The 17,100-nt window shown below is 41.8% G+C and overlaps 1 protein-coding gene across 1 annotated transcript in view; it reads right to left on the bottom strand.

The window, feature by feature from the left end:
* RBM42 (RNA binding motif protein 42) overlaps positions 1 to 17,100 on the bottom strand; it is a 918,806-nt gene that overhangs the window by 679,233 nt on the left and 222,473 nt on the right. The window contains exon 3 of the mRNA XM_044084450.1: positions 2,404 to 2,469. Coding sequence (XP_043940385.1) covers positions 2,404 to 2,469 — 66 coding nt within the window. The remainder of the gene's footprint in view (positions 1 to 2,403; positions 2,470 to 17,100) is intronic.

Below are 17,100 nucleotides of genomic sequence, written 5' to 3'. Positions count from 1 at the left end.
AAAATCCTCTGGAGGGGAAGCAGAGAGAATAGAGTCATCTGCATCAGAATCCTCATAAATAGATAAGGGTAAATCCAGATCATCAGAAGAATCAGAAAAATCAGAATTCTGGTCAGAAGATTTATAAACAATTTCAGCACTAGGTCTCTTAGAAGAGGGTGGTTGGCTTCCCCTGATTAAAGTTATAAGATCTTCAGCCATTCTTATAATTTGTTTTTTAGGCACAGAGGCCTGAGCATCGGTTTTCTAGGCATGGTTTGAAGTTTAGGCCTTAAACAAGAAGGAGGCATCGGTTTAATATCCAAGTACGTAGGCCTGAATACACCATCAGAAGCCGGTGCCTGCACAGTGCTCCGGACCCATCCAAGGTAGAGACATCCGCAGGTTCCACAGTTGAAGCATCTCACGGCATACCGAACTCGGAATGGGTCTCAGCAGAGGCCTGCGAATCAGAAATAGCGGGTATCAGGGGCTGCAAAAGCGCCTCACTGAGTACCGGCAAACTGGCGACTGGCTTAGGAGAAGCGTCATCAGCAGCTTTGGACCTAGGCGGCCTGTCTCTGTCTTTATCTTTGCGTTTTTTCCAGAATTCCGGTAATCGGATGGCTTACCGACGCCATTTCTGGATAATTGAACCGAGAACCGAAATATTTAGAGGCGAAAATATACAGACGGCGGATAGTGCATTGATTAAATAAGGCACAAAACCGACAGCAAGGTACATCGTGGACAGGGCCTAGGCAAGGAATACCGTACGAACGAAAATCTTTGTGAGGTATTTGCTTTCCACAAGAAATGCAATTATTAACTTTTACTGACATCGGTAAGAAGCAAGAAAAAGTTTCCTTAACGGGGTACTTAGCTTTAGTTGAATGAAACTCGAAAACGAAAATTTCAGGAGTCAGCCGACCGGCACTTAAGAACTGCTTCTGCTTTGGGCACCGCACGGCAAGAAAGACTTGTGTAATGGCGTCGGCTGCATGTTTTATACCCCTGATGACCTGACATCATGGAAGAAGGGACAGTAACCGACGCAGGACCCAAGACTTTGTTAATCAGGCCGACTGAGGGCTACTGCAAACAGATAACACAAATGTGATGACTGCAACAGTGAAACACGAAGAACATCAGCTTGCCTGGCAAGAAACTTCCCTTATAACATCCTTTCTAAGAAAAATATGAGGAAATGAAAATCCACATAGTTTAAGCCAGCAAAGAGTAGCTTTCTCTTCTATCTGAGATATCAAACTAAAGAAAAACTCTGAAATGATAAACAAAAAAATACAAGGATAACAATATGATCATTTAGAGCCTTAGCCACTGAAGTCCCAACACTTACCATTCTCTGTCAACAAAGGCCTAGTAGTGTAACTTGGGTGTGAATTTACAGACTACTATCTGCACAACAAGGTAGGTTTTTAAAAAGAAGAGGAAGCTACACTGTTTGATGTAAAGGGAAGTCCCCCCACAGGTGTGAAAATCATGAGACATACATTCGAATTTCCAACTCGGAGATTTATAGTAAGTATTAGTAGTACTGCCAGTTTTCCAAAGATATAAGTGGTAAAACAGGTCAGTTTTTTCACAGTACTAATCGCGTCTTAATAATTCTCACTATTTGTAGTAACCCCAAACACTGTGACAAGCCAAGCCAAATTACACAACACTATGTTTTACAGAAAAGCTGAAGAACATTTTAAAATATCTCCACTTATCCAGTGCCTCAAAATTCAATATTAGGATAAAAATACTTTAAGAAATAAAGAAAATCTCCCATGGCTATGGTAACTTTCTACATGACTTGATTAAAAGAAAAAATTGATTCTCTCTCCCTGCAGTCTCGCGTACTAAGACTGACATCTCAAACAGCCATTGGTAAGCATGGACATGGAGGCTATCACCAAATCTAGGGCTGGTATGTTTCCTTCACATGGACACTACCCAAAGATTATAAGATTATCTGAAGACAAAAATATCTGAAATGCTTCCAATGCATTTTTATTTACATCAAAAAGATATATACTGGCTCATCCTACACATCAGTAACACTTTTTGTTCAGTTTTTCATGTTTATTGTTTTGTACTTTTTAAATATATTTACAAACTCCTACCAATCTGCCTTCGGAAGTGCTCACAGTAAACTCAAAGTGCTGGTGGTTACAGGTAAAGAAACACTTGTCTTCTCACCGATTACACACATTATATGTCTATGCTTTAGAAATCTAATGAACTAGCATAAACCACCTTCTTTCGTGTTCACTGATCTGGTGGGTACAGCATTTGCAAACATACAAGTTCATTATGTCTTTTCATAATCAAGTTTGTTTTTCACCCCAAGGTGGCATTACAATAAAAACTTCATTAATGTTCCAAGAACAGAAGTATTGCAATCATTTAACTCACCTGGTCTTTGTAAAACGTGTGGAACAAAAGCTGGTCTAAGAACTGCTGGTCTTGGTGGAGGGACCGCTGGGGAAATAAAAGACAAGAGAGATTATTATTTTTTATTTAACATTTGTTGATTAGCCATGGGAGATGATCTTTATTTCTTAAAGTATTTTTATTCTAATTATTACATAACAAGAAACATAGCTCCGGCAAAACCTTAAGTTCTCCACAAAAATATAGAAGTTGCACTCTGTACATCTAGTGTTGTCAAACTAAACCAGGAGTATAAAAAATGACCTGTACAGCTACAGACAAAATATCTATAGGGTCTGGTGAAATATACAACAGACAACTTCAAAAGCAGAAGAAGAAGAAACAGAAGATCAATGCTCAGTAACATTACACTCTAGCACATAACCTAATATACTCTGACAGGCATGCAGCATGCTAACACAACCATCCTATACAATGTGTGACAAAGTCCGATTGCTTGAGTACCCTCACCAAAACAATAAATCCTCCCAGGGTGTCCAACCTTTTGGCTTGCTGGGGCCGCACTGGGTGAACAGAAATGCTCTTGGGGCCGCATATAAAATATATCATACAGTTAACTCTTTTGTTGCTCCGGAAGACCACAGTCGACCTCCTGGCTGTACTGTAGGTGCATTTGAACAATGAATAAATGCAATAAATGCCTAATATTTGCCTTAAAATTCTAATTCTCATTCTAATTCTAATTCTCTAATCTAACAGTTAACTCTAACATTTTAGTTAATATATATATATATATATATATATTTTTTTTTTTTTACAAATAAACATATATTCACTACAGCACTAGCATTTCTCACTGGGAAAACCATTCCAGCACTCCAACTACGTAAAATGTCAACATCAGCAGTCCTACAATACTATAATCCACATAAATAACCCAACAAATTTGCAATAAAGTAAAGAATTCATATTACTGACTTAATAAAACAATTCTGAATAAGCTACAAGAAGGTCTCACCCAAACAAATAACTGGTGCCAGAAATATGGCCTCAAGCTAAATGCCAAAAAATGCATCATCATCCCCCTTGAGGAGAGTGATGTCCCCACAAATTATCACATTAATAACAATGTTGTAAGCCCCAATAAGTCATATGGTACTTGGGCACTCAGGTTGATAGAAACCTGACTTTTGACCACCACGTTGTCTCCGTTATAAGGAAAGCTTTTTACATGGCCCACTTCATTAGTAAGGGTATCTCACCCAGGGACAAGGAGGTCATAACATCCCTGTATTTTTCCTTTACAAGAGCCATTGCTGAGTGCAGTGCCCCTTTTGGCATTGTGTCTCAGCAAAACACCCTGCCAAATGAAAGACTACAACCATTTCTGACAAAAAAGGTCAAAGGACTAAGTTCACTTAGTTATCCAAACAGACCAAAAAGCTTCTTGCTTTTCTCTGTCTCTCACTGGCCCCTATAAATTTCATCATTGGCTTGCTTTCCAGGCTAAGAAAGATCCTGCCTTAAGAGACTTCCTCTACCTCAGAAATACTGGTTATACTTAAAACACTCAATACAAAGACCACAGCCTTCACTGCAACATAAACAAGCCACTTTTTATGGACAGGTTCTTGACACAAAAACCTTCAACTTCTGTAAAAAGCTCCTCTCATTATCAAACAATGTAGTTCAGCAACATGATAGCTGGATGGCTAGCCATAAATGTAGTCCTTGGGTAAGTAGCATAGCCTTCATCAAACCAGATGGAAAATCCGCTTACTAGCCTTTCCCAGCTGGATGGCTAAGATCTAACATTGGTTACTCAAGTCTAGTTGCCCAAGAAGAGGGGCATGTTTAACTAAGAATTCCATTTGCAAAATTATATTCAGTATACATATTAAATCTCTCTCTCTCTCTCTCTTACACACTCACACACACTCACATACACTCACACACAAAAAGCCCCTACTTGTAAAATGTGCAACCTCAGTAATCACATGACACCCACTCACCGAATGAAATTGTCTGGAAGTCAAAATATCTGAAAAAAAATCATAATAGAGATGAATTCATCCATGTAATTTCCCACCACCAAAAGGACCATCAATAAATCAACAAACAACTGCTCAACAAAAAGTAAATCAATAAGAAAACCATAAACTATAATGTTACATACTGGTGTAAACATATAACGTGTCAATCCCCAGGTTAATCCATACCAAAAGATTGTTTCAGAGCTTCACCTATGTACAAACAGCTTTCTCCTAAAAACTTAACTCACTGATATTTGCCTTGCTGTAATTATAACTGTAAAAAAAAAAATGTTTTTAAGTTTATTTTGTACCTCAATGATTCTCACTGTTACGAGATGTAATCTCTGCCATATTGTATGAGTACTACATGCATAATTTGTTGTCTCTCTCTCTCATGTATTGTATTATATTGTTTTGTGTTATTTTTGGAGCTTTTCTCCCCGGGCCTCTGCTGAAAATGGACCTGTGTCCAGTCGGACTTTCCCGGTAAACAAATGTAAAATAAAATAATTAAAAATAAACTTCCCTCTAATCTAAAGCCATTTGACATTCAGACATTTTAATTTGTGCAGAAGTTACTCTCAGACTGACAGTTTACTGAACTGTAATGCTGACCTTCGCTTTTGAAAAAAAAAATTCCCAGACTTTGTCAATAGCTCAAAGAGTAGAGAGGATTATTTATTTATTATATATTTATTTATTTTTGGAAAACATCTTTAAAACTGTTAAATTGATTACACACACAGAAACACAGAAAAGTTATTGTGATTATGTAAACCACAGAGTGCTGCAAGAAATCAAAGTCATATTAGCACTCTATGCTTATGTCGGAACAGATGAATCATACCTGTCAATTCCAAAAGAAGTAAAGTAGCTTAATAAGAAGGTTATTTGCAAGGTTACATGGCAGTTTATATTGGAAATAAGCAGAGATATTAAAAAGGCTCTGTTTTTCATAATTATGCCGAAAAGTCTTCCAAGGTAAATACAACTTCTGATTTAGTATGGAACCATACCTCTCAACCTTAGAGCAAGAAATCTGGACAAAGCGAAAAATAAAAGTGGGACACAGGCCCAAAAATAGTTATGCATCACAGACACCATTGAAACAACTGTAGCTGCAAACATTATACATCACTTATAATCTTTCTATCCCATTATTGTCAGTTAAACATTATATGGCTCATTCAGTCCTGCCTTCTTTTGCATCAAAGAAAACCATACTTTGAAATGACAAATGCATTTGTTTGTGTCTTTTGGTTTTTCCCGGTTAGGGGTCGCCACAGCAGAACTCCGGTCCGCTAATGATTGGCAGTAGATTTTTACATACTGGCTTGCCGGGCCTAACGCACAACCTTCAACGAAGGAACGCCCATTCACGCATGTCGCTACACAGAAGACGCTCTAACTGAGAATCGATCGGACGTCTAACTGTGAGGCGACAACGCTACCGCAGCACCACCACTGCAGTGAAATGACAAATGCATTTACAGGCCATAATTTAATTTATTTCAGGTAGTCCAGATACGGGTAGATTGTATACCATTAGACTTAATTAGGGAGAGCTGTCATTCTGGGGAAATAGGCAGCCCTAGTTTCGGTGAAAGCTCTGTGGTTGCTTGCAGGTAGGAAGTTGCAGGATGTTGATGCAATGCGTTACGCATTGCATCAACATCCTGCAACTTCCTACCTGCAAGCAACCACAGAGCTTTCACCGAAACTAGGGCTGCTTGTTTCCCCAGAATGACAGCACTCCCTAATTAAGTCTAATGGTATACAATCTACCAGTATCTGGACTACCTGAAATAAATTAAATTATGGCCTGTAAATTGAAAGTACACTTTGTTTAATTAAACTATATTTCTAAGCCCACTTACTATAATTTTTCAGTAACATCCCAATATCCATTTCCAGGTCACTTTACAAGACATTGGCAGTGGTAGACTTGGCATCCTTCAGAACCCCAGAGGCCCACGCTAATGCATTGTCCATTAAATGTAAATATCCATCCACTGTAAATGGCAAGAAGCTATGTCTTAAAAAATCTACTTCTGGCATGCATACTCAAGTGTTTTGAAACAAAGAAACATATTCTCGAAAGTCCGTAAGTCTCTGTCTTTAATAATCATCTACTGTTGCAGCACTCCCAAAACATAAGCACACACATACACACTAAAATCCCCAACATTTAAAAAACAACATTGTACCCACTTGATCTGCCAGTATTGATGATCCGCCAAAGCTATGCTTACTGTTGTCCAATCTACCACTGCTTAGAACCCAACAATGAAAAAACAGTACTAGGTGCTTTTTTGTTTCTCTGAAAAAACAATACAACTTTATATGCTACAGTCCCACATAGTCAGTCCACTACTGACCCATTAACCCTAGGCTGCTGTCTCATTCTTACTCCCTGGAACTGCATTACATTGGATGACTACTTTTATTTCCTAAGCAAAAGAGACAAATTGGAAGATGAGGCAAAAATCCAGACATTCTTTGAAAATCCATACAGTTAAGAGGTATGAGTTCATGTTCAATACAACACTCTCCCTTGTCAGGAAAGCCGCAATTTAATGAAAGTGTACTTTTAATGTACGATATATTTGTGAGCTAACTTGTTTGTGTTCAGTAGGTAGACTGATCATTGTTAGCCTCTTTGTGCATGCGTCTCTCTCTGTCATGCACACATATACACACACACACTCTTCTTCTACTTTCACACACACAATTCTGCTTTCATGCATGCACTCACTCACTCACTCCATACTTACCTATTAACACAGGTAATTGCTGTCCCTTTCAAAGGCAACAGCAGCAAATCCATACATGAGTCCCTTTTCAGCGAGAACACACACACACACACTGATTGTTCGGCACAAAATAATGGCATAAACACACTGACCCTTTTTTGGCTCAAAAACAAAAATAGAAGGGTGCTTTGGCGCATGCGCACACCTGACATTAGCGTTACAGGTCACGGGAGCAAAAAACATAAAACAAAAAAAATGTTTTGTGGCATGCGTACATCGATGTTGCAGTTAGAGGTTGAGGGCCGCATGGAAGAGCTCTGAGGGCTGCATGCGGCCCGCGGGCCGCAGGTTGGACACGTCTACTCTAGAAGGATCACTACAATGCATAATAAGAATCAGCTACAAGTAGATATCCACTAATCCAGCCTCACTCCCACAGCTCTTTGGAAATCCTACTATAGGCTGACTCCCCCAAACATGTGGACAAATGTACATATTCTCAGTTTAACTGATTACAGCCGAGTGCAGTGCCAACAGTTTCTGCAGTTACCTCCTACTTACAACCCTTCTTCTTTCGGCTTTTCTCAGTTAGGGGTTGCCACAGAGGATCACCTGTCCGCTCATGACTGGCAGTGGAGTTTTTACGGTGTCGAGTTGCCAGCCCGGCACCCAACCTTCCACAGAAGGCACACACTCACGCCTAGGACCAATTCGTAGTGTCCAATCCACCTGCAGCATGTCTTTGGGATGTGGGAGGAACCCTAGGCATCAAATATTGCTAGTTCATATTTGCATTAATAATTCCAAAATCATGCATACATACAATATATCAGAAGATGTCATCTTAAAGCATACATGATGGCAAACACAACTGTCTGACATTTGACCTCTGTCTAACTCAGTTAAGGAGCTACTGATTATTCCTATTGTAATAATTTTCATATTTTTCTAAATATCTCAATGTTCAGGTAACACAGAAAGAACTACATAGCCTCATATAAAAGCTCACAGCCGTATGAAAAAAATCCCGCTAGCAGTATATATCATGCTTGAATGGTTACTGAGATATCATATGAAGTTTACACAACATTACAAACTTAATACAGTATTAACTGCCTTTATTTTGGCTTATAAAATCCAATTTACAGCATCAAACTGAAAGAATGCCACTAATGTAAAGACTAATTTATTCTGAACAGTTTGCCACTTGCAGTTTTCTAGTAACACTTAGGGTTGCAGACATATGAATATGTGTTTCAACTGTAGCATAACTTCATTTTTTTGAAGACAAGCCACACCCACTGGGAAATAAAAGTACACACTCAAAAGAGCTGTACTGGAGGGAGGGAGTTAAAATGGGCATTCAGCTTCTGCCATCTTTAGTTTTTTTCTGCTAGTAAAGATATGGAACATACACCCAGTGAAAAGTACAGTTGTGTGCACTTACCATAAATGTAGATGTTCGAGTGTATTCACCGTTGCAGTCATTACAATTGGGTTATCCTGCTGGCAGGCTGCCCTCAGTCAGCCTGAATTCCAAAGTCTTTGTCCGGCATCGGTTGCTGTCGCCTCTTCCCTGACGTCAGAGCATCAGGGGTATAAAAGATGCATCCAACGCTATTTTCTTCAGTTTTTCTTGCCCAGATGTCAGGTGCCCCCAAAAGTGTAGGCTAAAAATATGTTAATAAAACATACATGCACCAAAGTATAATTTGTCTTCATCTACAAGCAAATACACCATATAGGTTGTACAGATTAGAGAAGTACAGATAAGTACCAGCAAAAGTAAGGGGGATGGCAGTTGGGTAACCTGGACTGCAACAGTGAATACACTCGAAAATCTACATTTATGGTAAGTGTACACAACTATACTATGTTCTTTGTGTTTCACTGTTGCAGTCATTACAATTGGATTGAATCCCAAAGCTATGGTTGGGAGACTGGGGCTAAATAGCATTAGGAGCGGCTATGAGGCCCTGCAGAACTGCAGTGGCAAAGCCTGCCCTGGACTTAGAGTGGTAAATGATAGTGCTTTGTAAAGGTGTGCACTGAACTCCAGGTAGCAGTCTCTAAAATGTCTTTGGTTGGTACTCCCCTGAGGAAGGCTGCTGAAGTGGCTGCTGCTCTGGTTAAATGAGGCCTAATGCCCTTAAGCACTGGCTTGTCATGTTGTGAATAGCAGAAACGAATGCAGTGGCCTATCCACTTTGAAATGGTCTGCTTTGAGATAGCCTTTCCTTGTGATCCTGCAGCATATGCCACTAGTAATTGCTCTGTCTTTCTGAAAACTTTGGTTCTGTCCAAGTAGAATCGAAGCTGTCTGTGTATGTCCAAAGAATGCAGAATTCTCTCCCCCTTGTTCTGTAGATTTGGATAAAAGGTTGGCAGATGAATAGCTTGGTTAAGGGCCACACTGGACACTACCTTAGGCATAAATGTCTGGTTTGTCCTCAGAGAAACCCTGTCTGGATAAAAAATTATAAAAGGTTCCACAACCATGAGTGCCTGTAGCTCTAAAACTCGTCTTGCAGAAGTTACTGCTAGGAGCAGAGCTGTTTTCCAAGATAAAATCTTTATATCAGCTGTAGCGGCTGGCTCAAAAGGAGGCAGGGTGAGTTTTTCCAAGACATAGTTGAGGTCCCATGCAGGTATAGGTGATCTCCTTGGAGGCCTTACGTTTTTGGCTCCTCTGAGGTACTGCCTTAATAAAGGATGAGAAAAGATTGGTGGCTCTGTATTGTAATGACCCAAAATGGCAGAGGCATGAATTTTAATTGATGAAAAAGGCCTTTGTCTAGCATCACAGTTAAATATTGCAAAATCTGAGGGATATTTGGTACAGCTGTGTCAATTCCTTGTGTCTGGTTCCAAGCACAGAATCTTTTCTATTTTGCAGCATAAGATTTTCTAGTGCTAGGCCTTCTGGCCTCCAATATGACATCCATCACCGCTTTAGTGAGAGGTGTGTTTTGTATGACTACATTATTTGCCATGCTGCCAGATTTAAGATCTTGAGTTGACAGTGCAGGATCTGATTGTTTTGTTGAGACAGTAGATGAGGTATTTGATGTAAGGTCCAAGCTGGGCATTGAGACAAGTTCCTTAGGACTGGATACCAGTACTGGCGGGGCCAGTCAGGGGCAATCAGCATCATCTTTGGCTTCGCTTGTCTGACCTTTAGAAGTACCTTTGGGAGGAGAGGCAGTGGAGGGAAGGTATATACTGCTAAGTTTTTCCAGCTGAAAGATAGGGCGTCCACTTTCCATGCTTGTCTGTGATAAATCCTTGTGCAGAATCTTTTTAGTTGGTAGTTGTGAGGAGAGGCAAATAGATCTATATCCGGGCATCCCCATTTCCTTGTTATCATGCTGAAGACTTGTGAATCCAATTTCCACTCGTGGGGATCCATGAGGTTTCTGCTTAGTTCGTCTGCCAGAGTATTTGTCTTTCCTGGCAGGAACTGTGCATGTAGATATACTTGGTAAGTCAAAGCTGTGTCCCACAAAGTCATGGCTAGTCTGCAAAGGGGGTAAGAATGACTACCTCCCTGCTTGTTTATATACCACATGACTGTGGTGTTGTCTGTCTTTATCAGTAATTGTCCCGGATGAAGTAGGTCCTTGAAGGCTGTCAGGGCATTCTGGACCGCTAGCAACTCTTTTTGATTGATAAGTAGATGCAATTGGTTTGCGGACCATGTGCCTTGAATACATCTTCCTGCCATGTGGGCTCCCCCAGGCATAATCTGATGCATCCGTTGTTAATGTCTGCCTGGCTGTGGGTAAAGAGAATGGCTGTCTTTTGTTATGGTGACAAGCCTTCGCCCACCATCTAAACTCCTGTTGCAGGCAGGGAATGAGAGTAATCCTTGTTTCCAGGCTGTGACAATGTTGAGTCCAGACACTTTTTAGGTACCATTGAATTTTCCTCATATGCAGTCTTGCATATGGAATTAGTAGAATGCAGGATGCCATGAAGCCCAAAGCCTGCAGAATTTTTCTTGCAGATAACTGGGCCTTTGTTGCCAACTTTTTGCAATAGGTAGTCAAGTGCCTTTGTTTGTCTGGTGTGAAATAAGCCATCTGGGCAGTTCTATTTAAGCTTGCACCCAGGAATATTATCTCTTGAGAGGGTACTAGTTTTGATTTCTTTTCGTTGACTGTGTACCCTAGGCTTGTTAAAAATCTCTTTACAAATGCCAGATGCTGTAGTAGAATGTCCTTGTTCTCTGCTTGAATGAGGCAGTCGTCCAAGTAAGGATATATTTGTATTCCTCTTTGTCTGCAGAATGCAATTACTGGTGCCAGGCACTTTATAAAGACCCTGGGCGCAGTAGATAAGCCAAAGGGCAGTGCAGAGAATTGGTAATGCATTGAACCTGCTTTGAATCTGAGGTATCTTCTGCATGCTTGTCTGATTGGGACATGCAGGTATGCCTCTTTTAGGTCTAAAGTCAAAAGACAAGCCTTCTTGCCCAGCATGGGCAGAAGCTGCTGTAGAGTCAACATTTTGAATTTTGGTATATCCAGGTATGGGTTTAGTAAAGATAGGTCCAGTACTGGCCTCCAGGCCTTGTCTTTTCTTGGTACCAAGAACAGTCTTGAATAAAATCCTTGTCCCTGCTCTTGCTCTGGTACTCGTTGAATGGCCCCCATTTCCATGAGGGATGAGATTTGTTTTTGTGCCTCTGCCCATTGATTTTTTGGCAGGTCTGGCCAACCGTTTGCCCTTGGCAGGGTATGGAAGTGAAACCTGTAGCCTTGTGACACTACGTCTAGGACCCATTTGTCCTGGGTTATGATGTGCCAATTTTGAGAAAAATGCTATTTTCCCCCTAAAGGTGCTGCCAGAAGATAAGTGCTTGGTGCAGGCAGGGGGAAGTCATTGAGACTGTTTCCTGTATGGCTGTGATTTGTCTTCTCCACTTTTGGAGGTAGTAGCACCCCATTGTTTAGACCTGTACGAAACTTGGGGCTAGAATCTGCCTCTAGGGCGTCTGGATCTGCCCCTTTGTGGCCTGTCTGACACTGGAAAGGACCAATTCTTTGTTGGCCAGTGTTTGCTAAACCTTGGAGGCTGTACCTGTAAGAAATCCTTGACCGTTTGCATAGATTTTGCTTTGTCCTCCATTTTCTTTAACACGTCTTCTGCCTTAACACCAAACAAGGTGTCATGTTGTAATGGAGCATCTAATAATTTTGCTTTGACATGATCAGGCAAATTTTGTTCCTTTAACCAAGTATGCCTCCTAATGACAGAACCCGTAACAGCGGCTCTGCAGGAGGCCTCCAGAGAATCAAAACCACATTGCAAAGTATGCTTTCCAACTTGTTCAGCTGCATGCAATAAATCCTGCATTTCCTTGTTTTCTGCACATTCAGAATTTATCAACATTTTCTGTTTAAGCAGTGACATAATATATTGCTGATATTTGAGCATATGAAACTGGCAATTTAAAGCCCTTATAGCCAGGGAAGCAGAAGTGTAAATCTTTTTTCCCCATCTGTCCAGTGCCCTAGAATCCCTGTCAGAGGGGGTAGGGTTTTTTGCACTGGAACCCTTGATCCCTTTGGGACCCTGAGAGATAGTTTCTGGGTCAGCAGTAGGGTTTTTGAAAAGGAATTTATGAGTCAGGAACCCTGTAGTATCTGTCCGGCTTAACAGGAGCTGGAGGTAAGGAGTCAGGGGTCAGACTAGACTCTGAAAAGACATCATCCACAATGTCCAACACAGGTGGAATAGCTAGGGGCCTGTGTTGTGGTAGTATAAGGAAGTCTCTGAGCCTTTTCTTAGATTCTGAAAAATCTTGGCTCTCCCAGTGGAAATGTTCCCACATGGTATGCAAGGTTTCCCCAAAAGAGTAGTTCTCAGGAGGAGAGGCTGAAGGGATAGATTCTTCAGCATCAGAATCCTCATAGGGAGGAAGTGAATATTCCTGATCAGAAGAGGAATCAGAAGAAATGGAAACCTGATCTGAAGATTCATAGTCCGTCTCTTGCCTAGGCCTTTTATCAGGAGGGGGATGGGAACCCCTGATCAAAGTAATTAAGTCTTCGGCCATTTTGAGCATCTGTTTTTTGGGCATGGAGGCCTGTCCATGAGGCTGTTGTACTTGTTTCTTTGTCTTTAAAGGTGCTTTAGTCTTTGCCTTTGAAGCTGAAATTGTTTTAATGTATAACTGAGTAGGTCTGAAAACACCCTCAGAAGCCGATGCCTGCTCAGCGGCTCCAGACCCATCTGAGGGGACAGTCTCCGAGGGTCCAATACCTTGAGTATCCAGCGGCCCAGTCGATTCCACGTGGGAGTCGGTAGCGGCCTGCGGCTCTAAGGTAGCAGGCATCAGGGGCTGCAAAGGCACCTCACTGAGAACCGGCAAACTGGCGACTGGCTTAGAAGAAGCCTCGTCGTCGGATTTGGACCCCGGTTGCCTGTCCTTTTGTTTTTCTCTGCGTTTCTTATTAATTCCGGTAGTCGGATGGCTATCTGACGGCATCGTATAATTAAATCTTCTGCCAAAATAGTATAATGCAAAATCGTTCCGACGCTTAATAGTGCGTTGGTTAAATCTAGCACAAAACCGACAACTAGAAACGTCGTGGTCAGGGCCTAGGCAAGGAATACAGTAAGAATGAAAGTCCTTATGAGGTATTTGCTTCCCACAAGAAATACAATTATTAACTTTTTCTGACATCGGTCTGGAGCAAGAAAAAAGTTTCCCCAACAGGGTACTTAGCTTTTAATGAAGACTTCGGATCTGAAATTCGAACATGAAAATCTCAGGAGTCGGCCGACCGGCACTTGCGAACTGCTTCTGCTTAGTGCACCGCGCGGCCAAAAAGACTGAGGAAAATGGCGTTGGATGCATCTTTTATACACCTGACGCTCTGACGTTAGGGAAGAGATGACAGCAACCGACACCGGACTAAGACTTTGGAATTCAGGCCGACTGAGGGCAGCCTGCCAGCAGGATAACCCAATTGTAATGACTGCAAAAGTGAAACACGAAGAAAGTACAGTTTTGTACCTACCATAGATGTTTGAGTGTTCACCCTGCTGCAATCATCACACTTGGGGTTATCCTGCCGTCACGCGGTCCAGCAGTCGGCCTGAGTTCCAAAGTCTTGGTCCGGCGTCGGTTGCTGTCGCTTCCTCCCTGATGTCTGTGCGCCAGGGGTATATAAGAGGCATCCAACACCATTTTCTTCAGTTTTTCTTGCCTCAGATGTCAGGTGCCCCCAATAGGTAGGCAATACATGTTGCTATATAAAAATATATATGTATAAGTAAGAGTAAAGCAATACTTTCAGTCACAAGCAAATACACCACAGAGGTTGTATAGGATAGAAAGGAATAAATAAGTCCAGCTAGTTCAGAGGGGATGAAGGGAGGGTAACCTGGACTGCAGCAGGGTGAACACTCGAACATCTACATTTATGGTAGGTACAAAACAGTACTATATTCATCGTGTTACCCTGCTGCAGTCATCACACTTGGGTAGAATCCCAAAGCTAAGGATGTGTGGTGGAGTTAAACAGGGTTAGAAGAAGCTAGTAGGCCCTGCAAAACTGCAGTGGCAAAGCCAGCTCTAGTCTTACAATATAGAGGTAAGTGATAGTGTTTAGTGAAGGTGTGCACTGAACTTCAAGTTGCAGCTTCCAGAATATCCTTGGTTGGCACCCCCCCTGAGAAAGGCTGCTGATGTAGCTGTAGCCCTGGTGGAGTGGAGCCTAATGCTAGCAGGTACCGGTTTCCCATGATGCGTGTAGCAGAAACGTATGCAATGTCCTATCCATTTAGAAATGGTCTGTTTTGAGATAGCTTTTCCTTGTGATCCTGCGGCATAGGCTACAAAGAGCTGGTCAGAGTTTCTCCAAGCCTTAGTTTTATCCAAGTAGTAACGTAATTGTCTGTGAATGTCCAAAGAGTGCAGGAGTCTTTCTCCTTTGTTCTGGGGATTTGGGAAAAAGGTGGGCAAATGAATGGTTTGGTTTAGGGCCACACTGGATATCACCTTTGGCATAAAGGAAGGGTTATTTCGCAGAGAGACTCTGTCTTGATGAAAAATGAGGAAAGGCTCCACTGCCATTAGTGCCTGTAGCTCTGAGACTCTTCTAGCTGAAGTTATTGCGAGTAGCAGGGCAGTTTTCCATGAAAGAAACTGTAAATCAGCAGAGAAAGCTGGTTCAAAGGGTGGCAGTGTAAGTTTTTCCAGAACAAAGTTGAGATCCCAAGTAGGTGTTGGTGCTCTCCTGGGCGGTCTTATGTTCTTAGCCCCCCTGAGGTACTGTCTTAGGAGTGGATGTGAAAATAAAGGAGGATCCGTGTTGTAATGAGCTGAAATTGCTGAGGCGTGGCTCTTAATAGATGAAAAGGAAAGTCTGTTGTGCAACATCTCAGTTAAATATTGTAGAATCTGAGGCATGTTTGGATCAAGGGGATTCTGGCCTTTAGCCTGGTTCCAGGCGCAAAATCTTTTCCATTTGTCTGAATAGGTTTTCCTGGTGCTGGGCCTCCTGGCCTCCAGAATGACATCCATAACAGCTTTGGATAGAGATGTTGGTTGATTGTTTAGGTGATTTGCCATGCAGCCAGATTTAAAGTCTTGAGCTGGCTGTGTAGAATTTGATTGTCTCGCTGGGTGAGGAATTTGTAGTAAAATCCACGGTGGGCCTTGGGCCATGTTCTTTAGAATTGGGTACCAGTGCTGGCGTGGCCAGTCTGGTGCAATGAGTATCATTTGAGGCCTCTCCAATCTGACTTTCAGCAGCACCTTTGCTAGAAGAAGTAGTGGAGGAAAGGCATACACTGTTAATGTTTTCCAATTGAATGAGAGGGCGTCCACTTTCCAAGCTTGTGAGTGGAATGTCCTTCCACAAAATTTTTGTAGTTGGTAGTTTTGGGGGTTGGCAAACAGATCTATGTCTGGGCGTCCCCATTTTTGAGTTATCATTGCAAATATTTGTGGATCCAGTTTCCACTCGTGGGGATCCATGATGTTTCTGCTTAGGTCGTCTGCCAATGTGTTTTTCTTTCCTGGCAGGAATTGTGCTTGTAGTTGAACTTGGTAAGACAGTGCTGTGTTCCACAAGGTCACTGCTTGTCTGCATAGAGGGTAGGAATGTGTGCCCCCCTTGCTTGCTGATGTACCACATTACTGTGGTATTGTCCGTCTTGACTATTAGTTGTCCTGGGTGTAAGAGGTCCTTGAAAGCTGTTAGGGCATTCTGTACTGCTAGCATTTCCTTTTGCTTGATATGCAGATGCCTTTGATCTGTAGTCCATTTGCCCTGAATGCACTATCCTGCCATGTGTGCTCCCCAGGCATAGTCCGATGCATCTGTTGTCATAGTTTGCCTGGCTGTGGGTCATGTGAAAGGCTGACCCTTGCTGAGGTGACATGCCTGTGCCCACCATAGAAACTCCTGTTGAAGGCAGAGAATGAGTGGTATCATTGTTTCCAAGCTGTGGCTGTGATGAGTCCATACGCTTTTCAGGTACCATTGTAATTTCCTCATGTGCAGTTTTGCAAATGGTATTAGTAGAATGCAAGATGCCATGAATCCCAAGGCCTGCAGAATTTTTCTTGCAGGGAGTTGGGTCTTTGTTGCCATTATTTTGAAGTATTGAGTCAGCTGTAATTGTTTGTCTGGCGTGAGATAAGCCATCTGGGCCATTGTATTCAAGCTAGCACCCAGGAATATTATGTTTTGTGAGGGCAACAGTTTTGATTTTTTTTCGTTTACTTTGTACCCTAGGCAACTTAGAAGGTGTTTGACAAATGCCAGATGTTTTAAAAGAATGTCCTTGCTTTCTTTCTGCTTGAATAAGGCAGTCGTCCAGGTATGGGTATATCTGAATTCCTCTTTGTCTGCAGTATGCAATTACTGGTGCCAGGCATTTTGTGAAGACCCTGGGCGCAGCAGATAAGCCAA

Source organism: Protopterus annectens, chromosome 9.part0, assembly GCF_019279795.1.
Source record: "Protopterus annectens isolate FY-2018-M chromosome 9.part0, PAN1.0, whole genome shotgun sequence".
NCBI classification, from domain to species: Eukaryota; Metazoa; Chordata; order Ceratodontiformes; family Protopteridae; genus Protopterus; species Protopterus annectens.
Note: the sequence above shows the minus strand (reverse complement) of the source record. Positions and strands in the feature narration are given on the sequence as shown.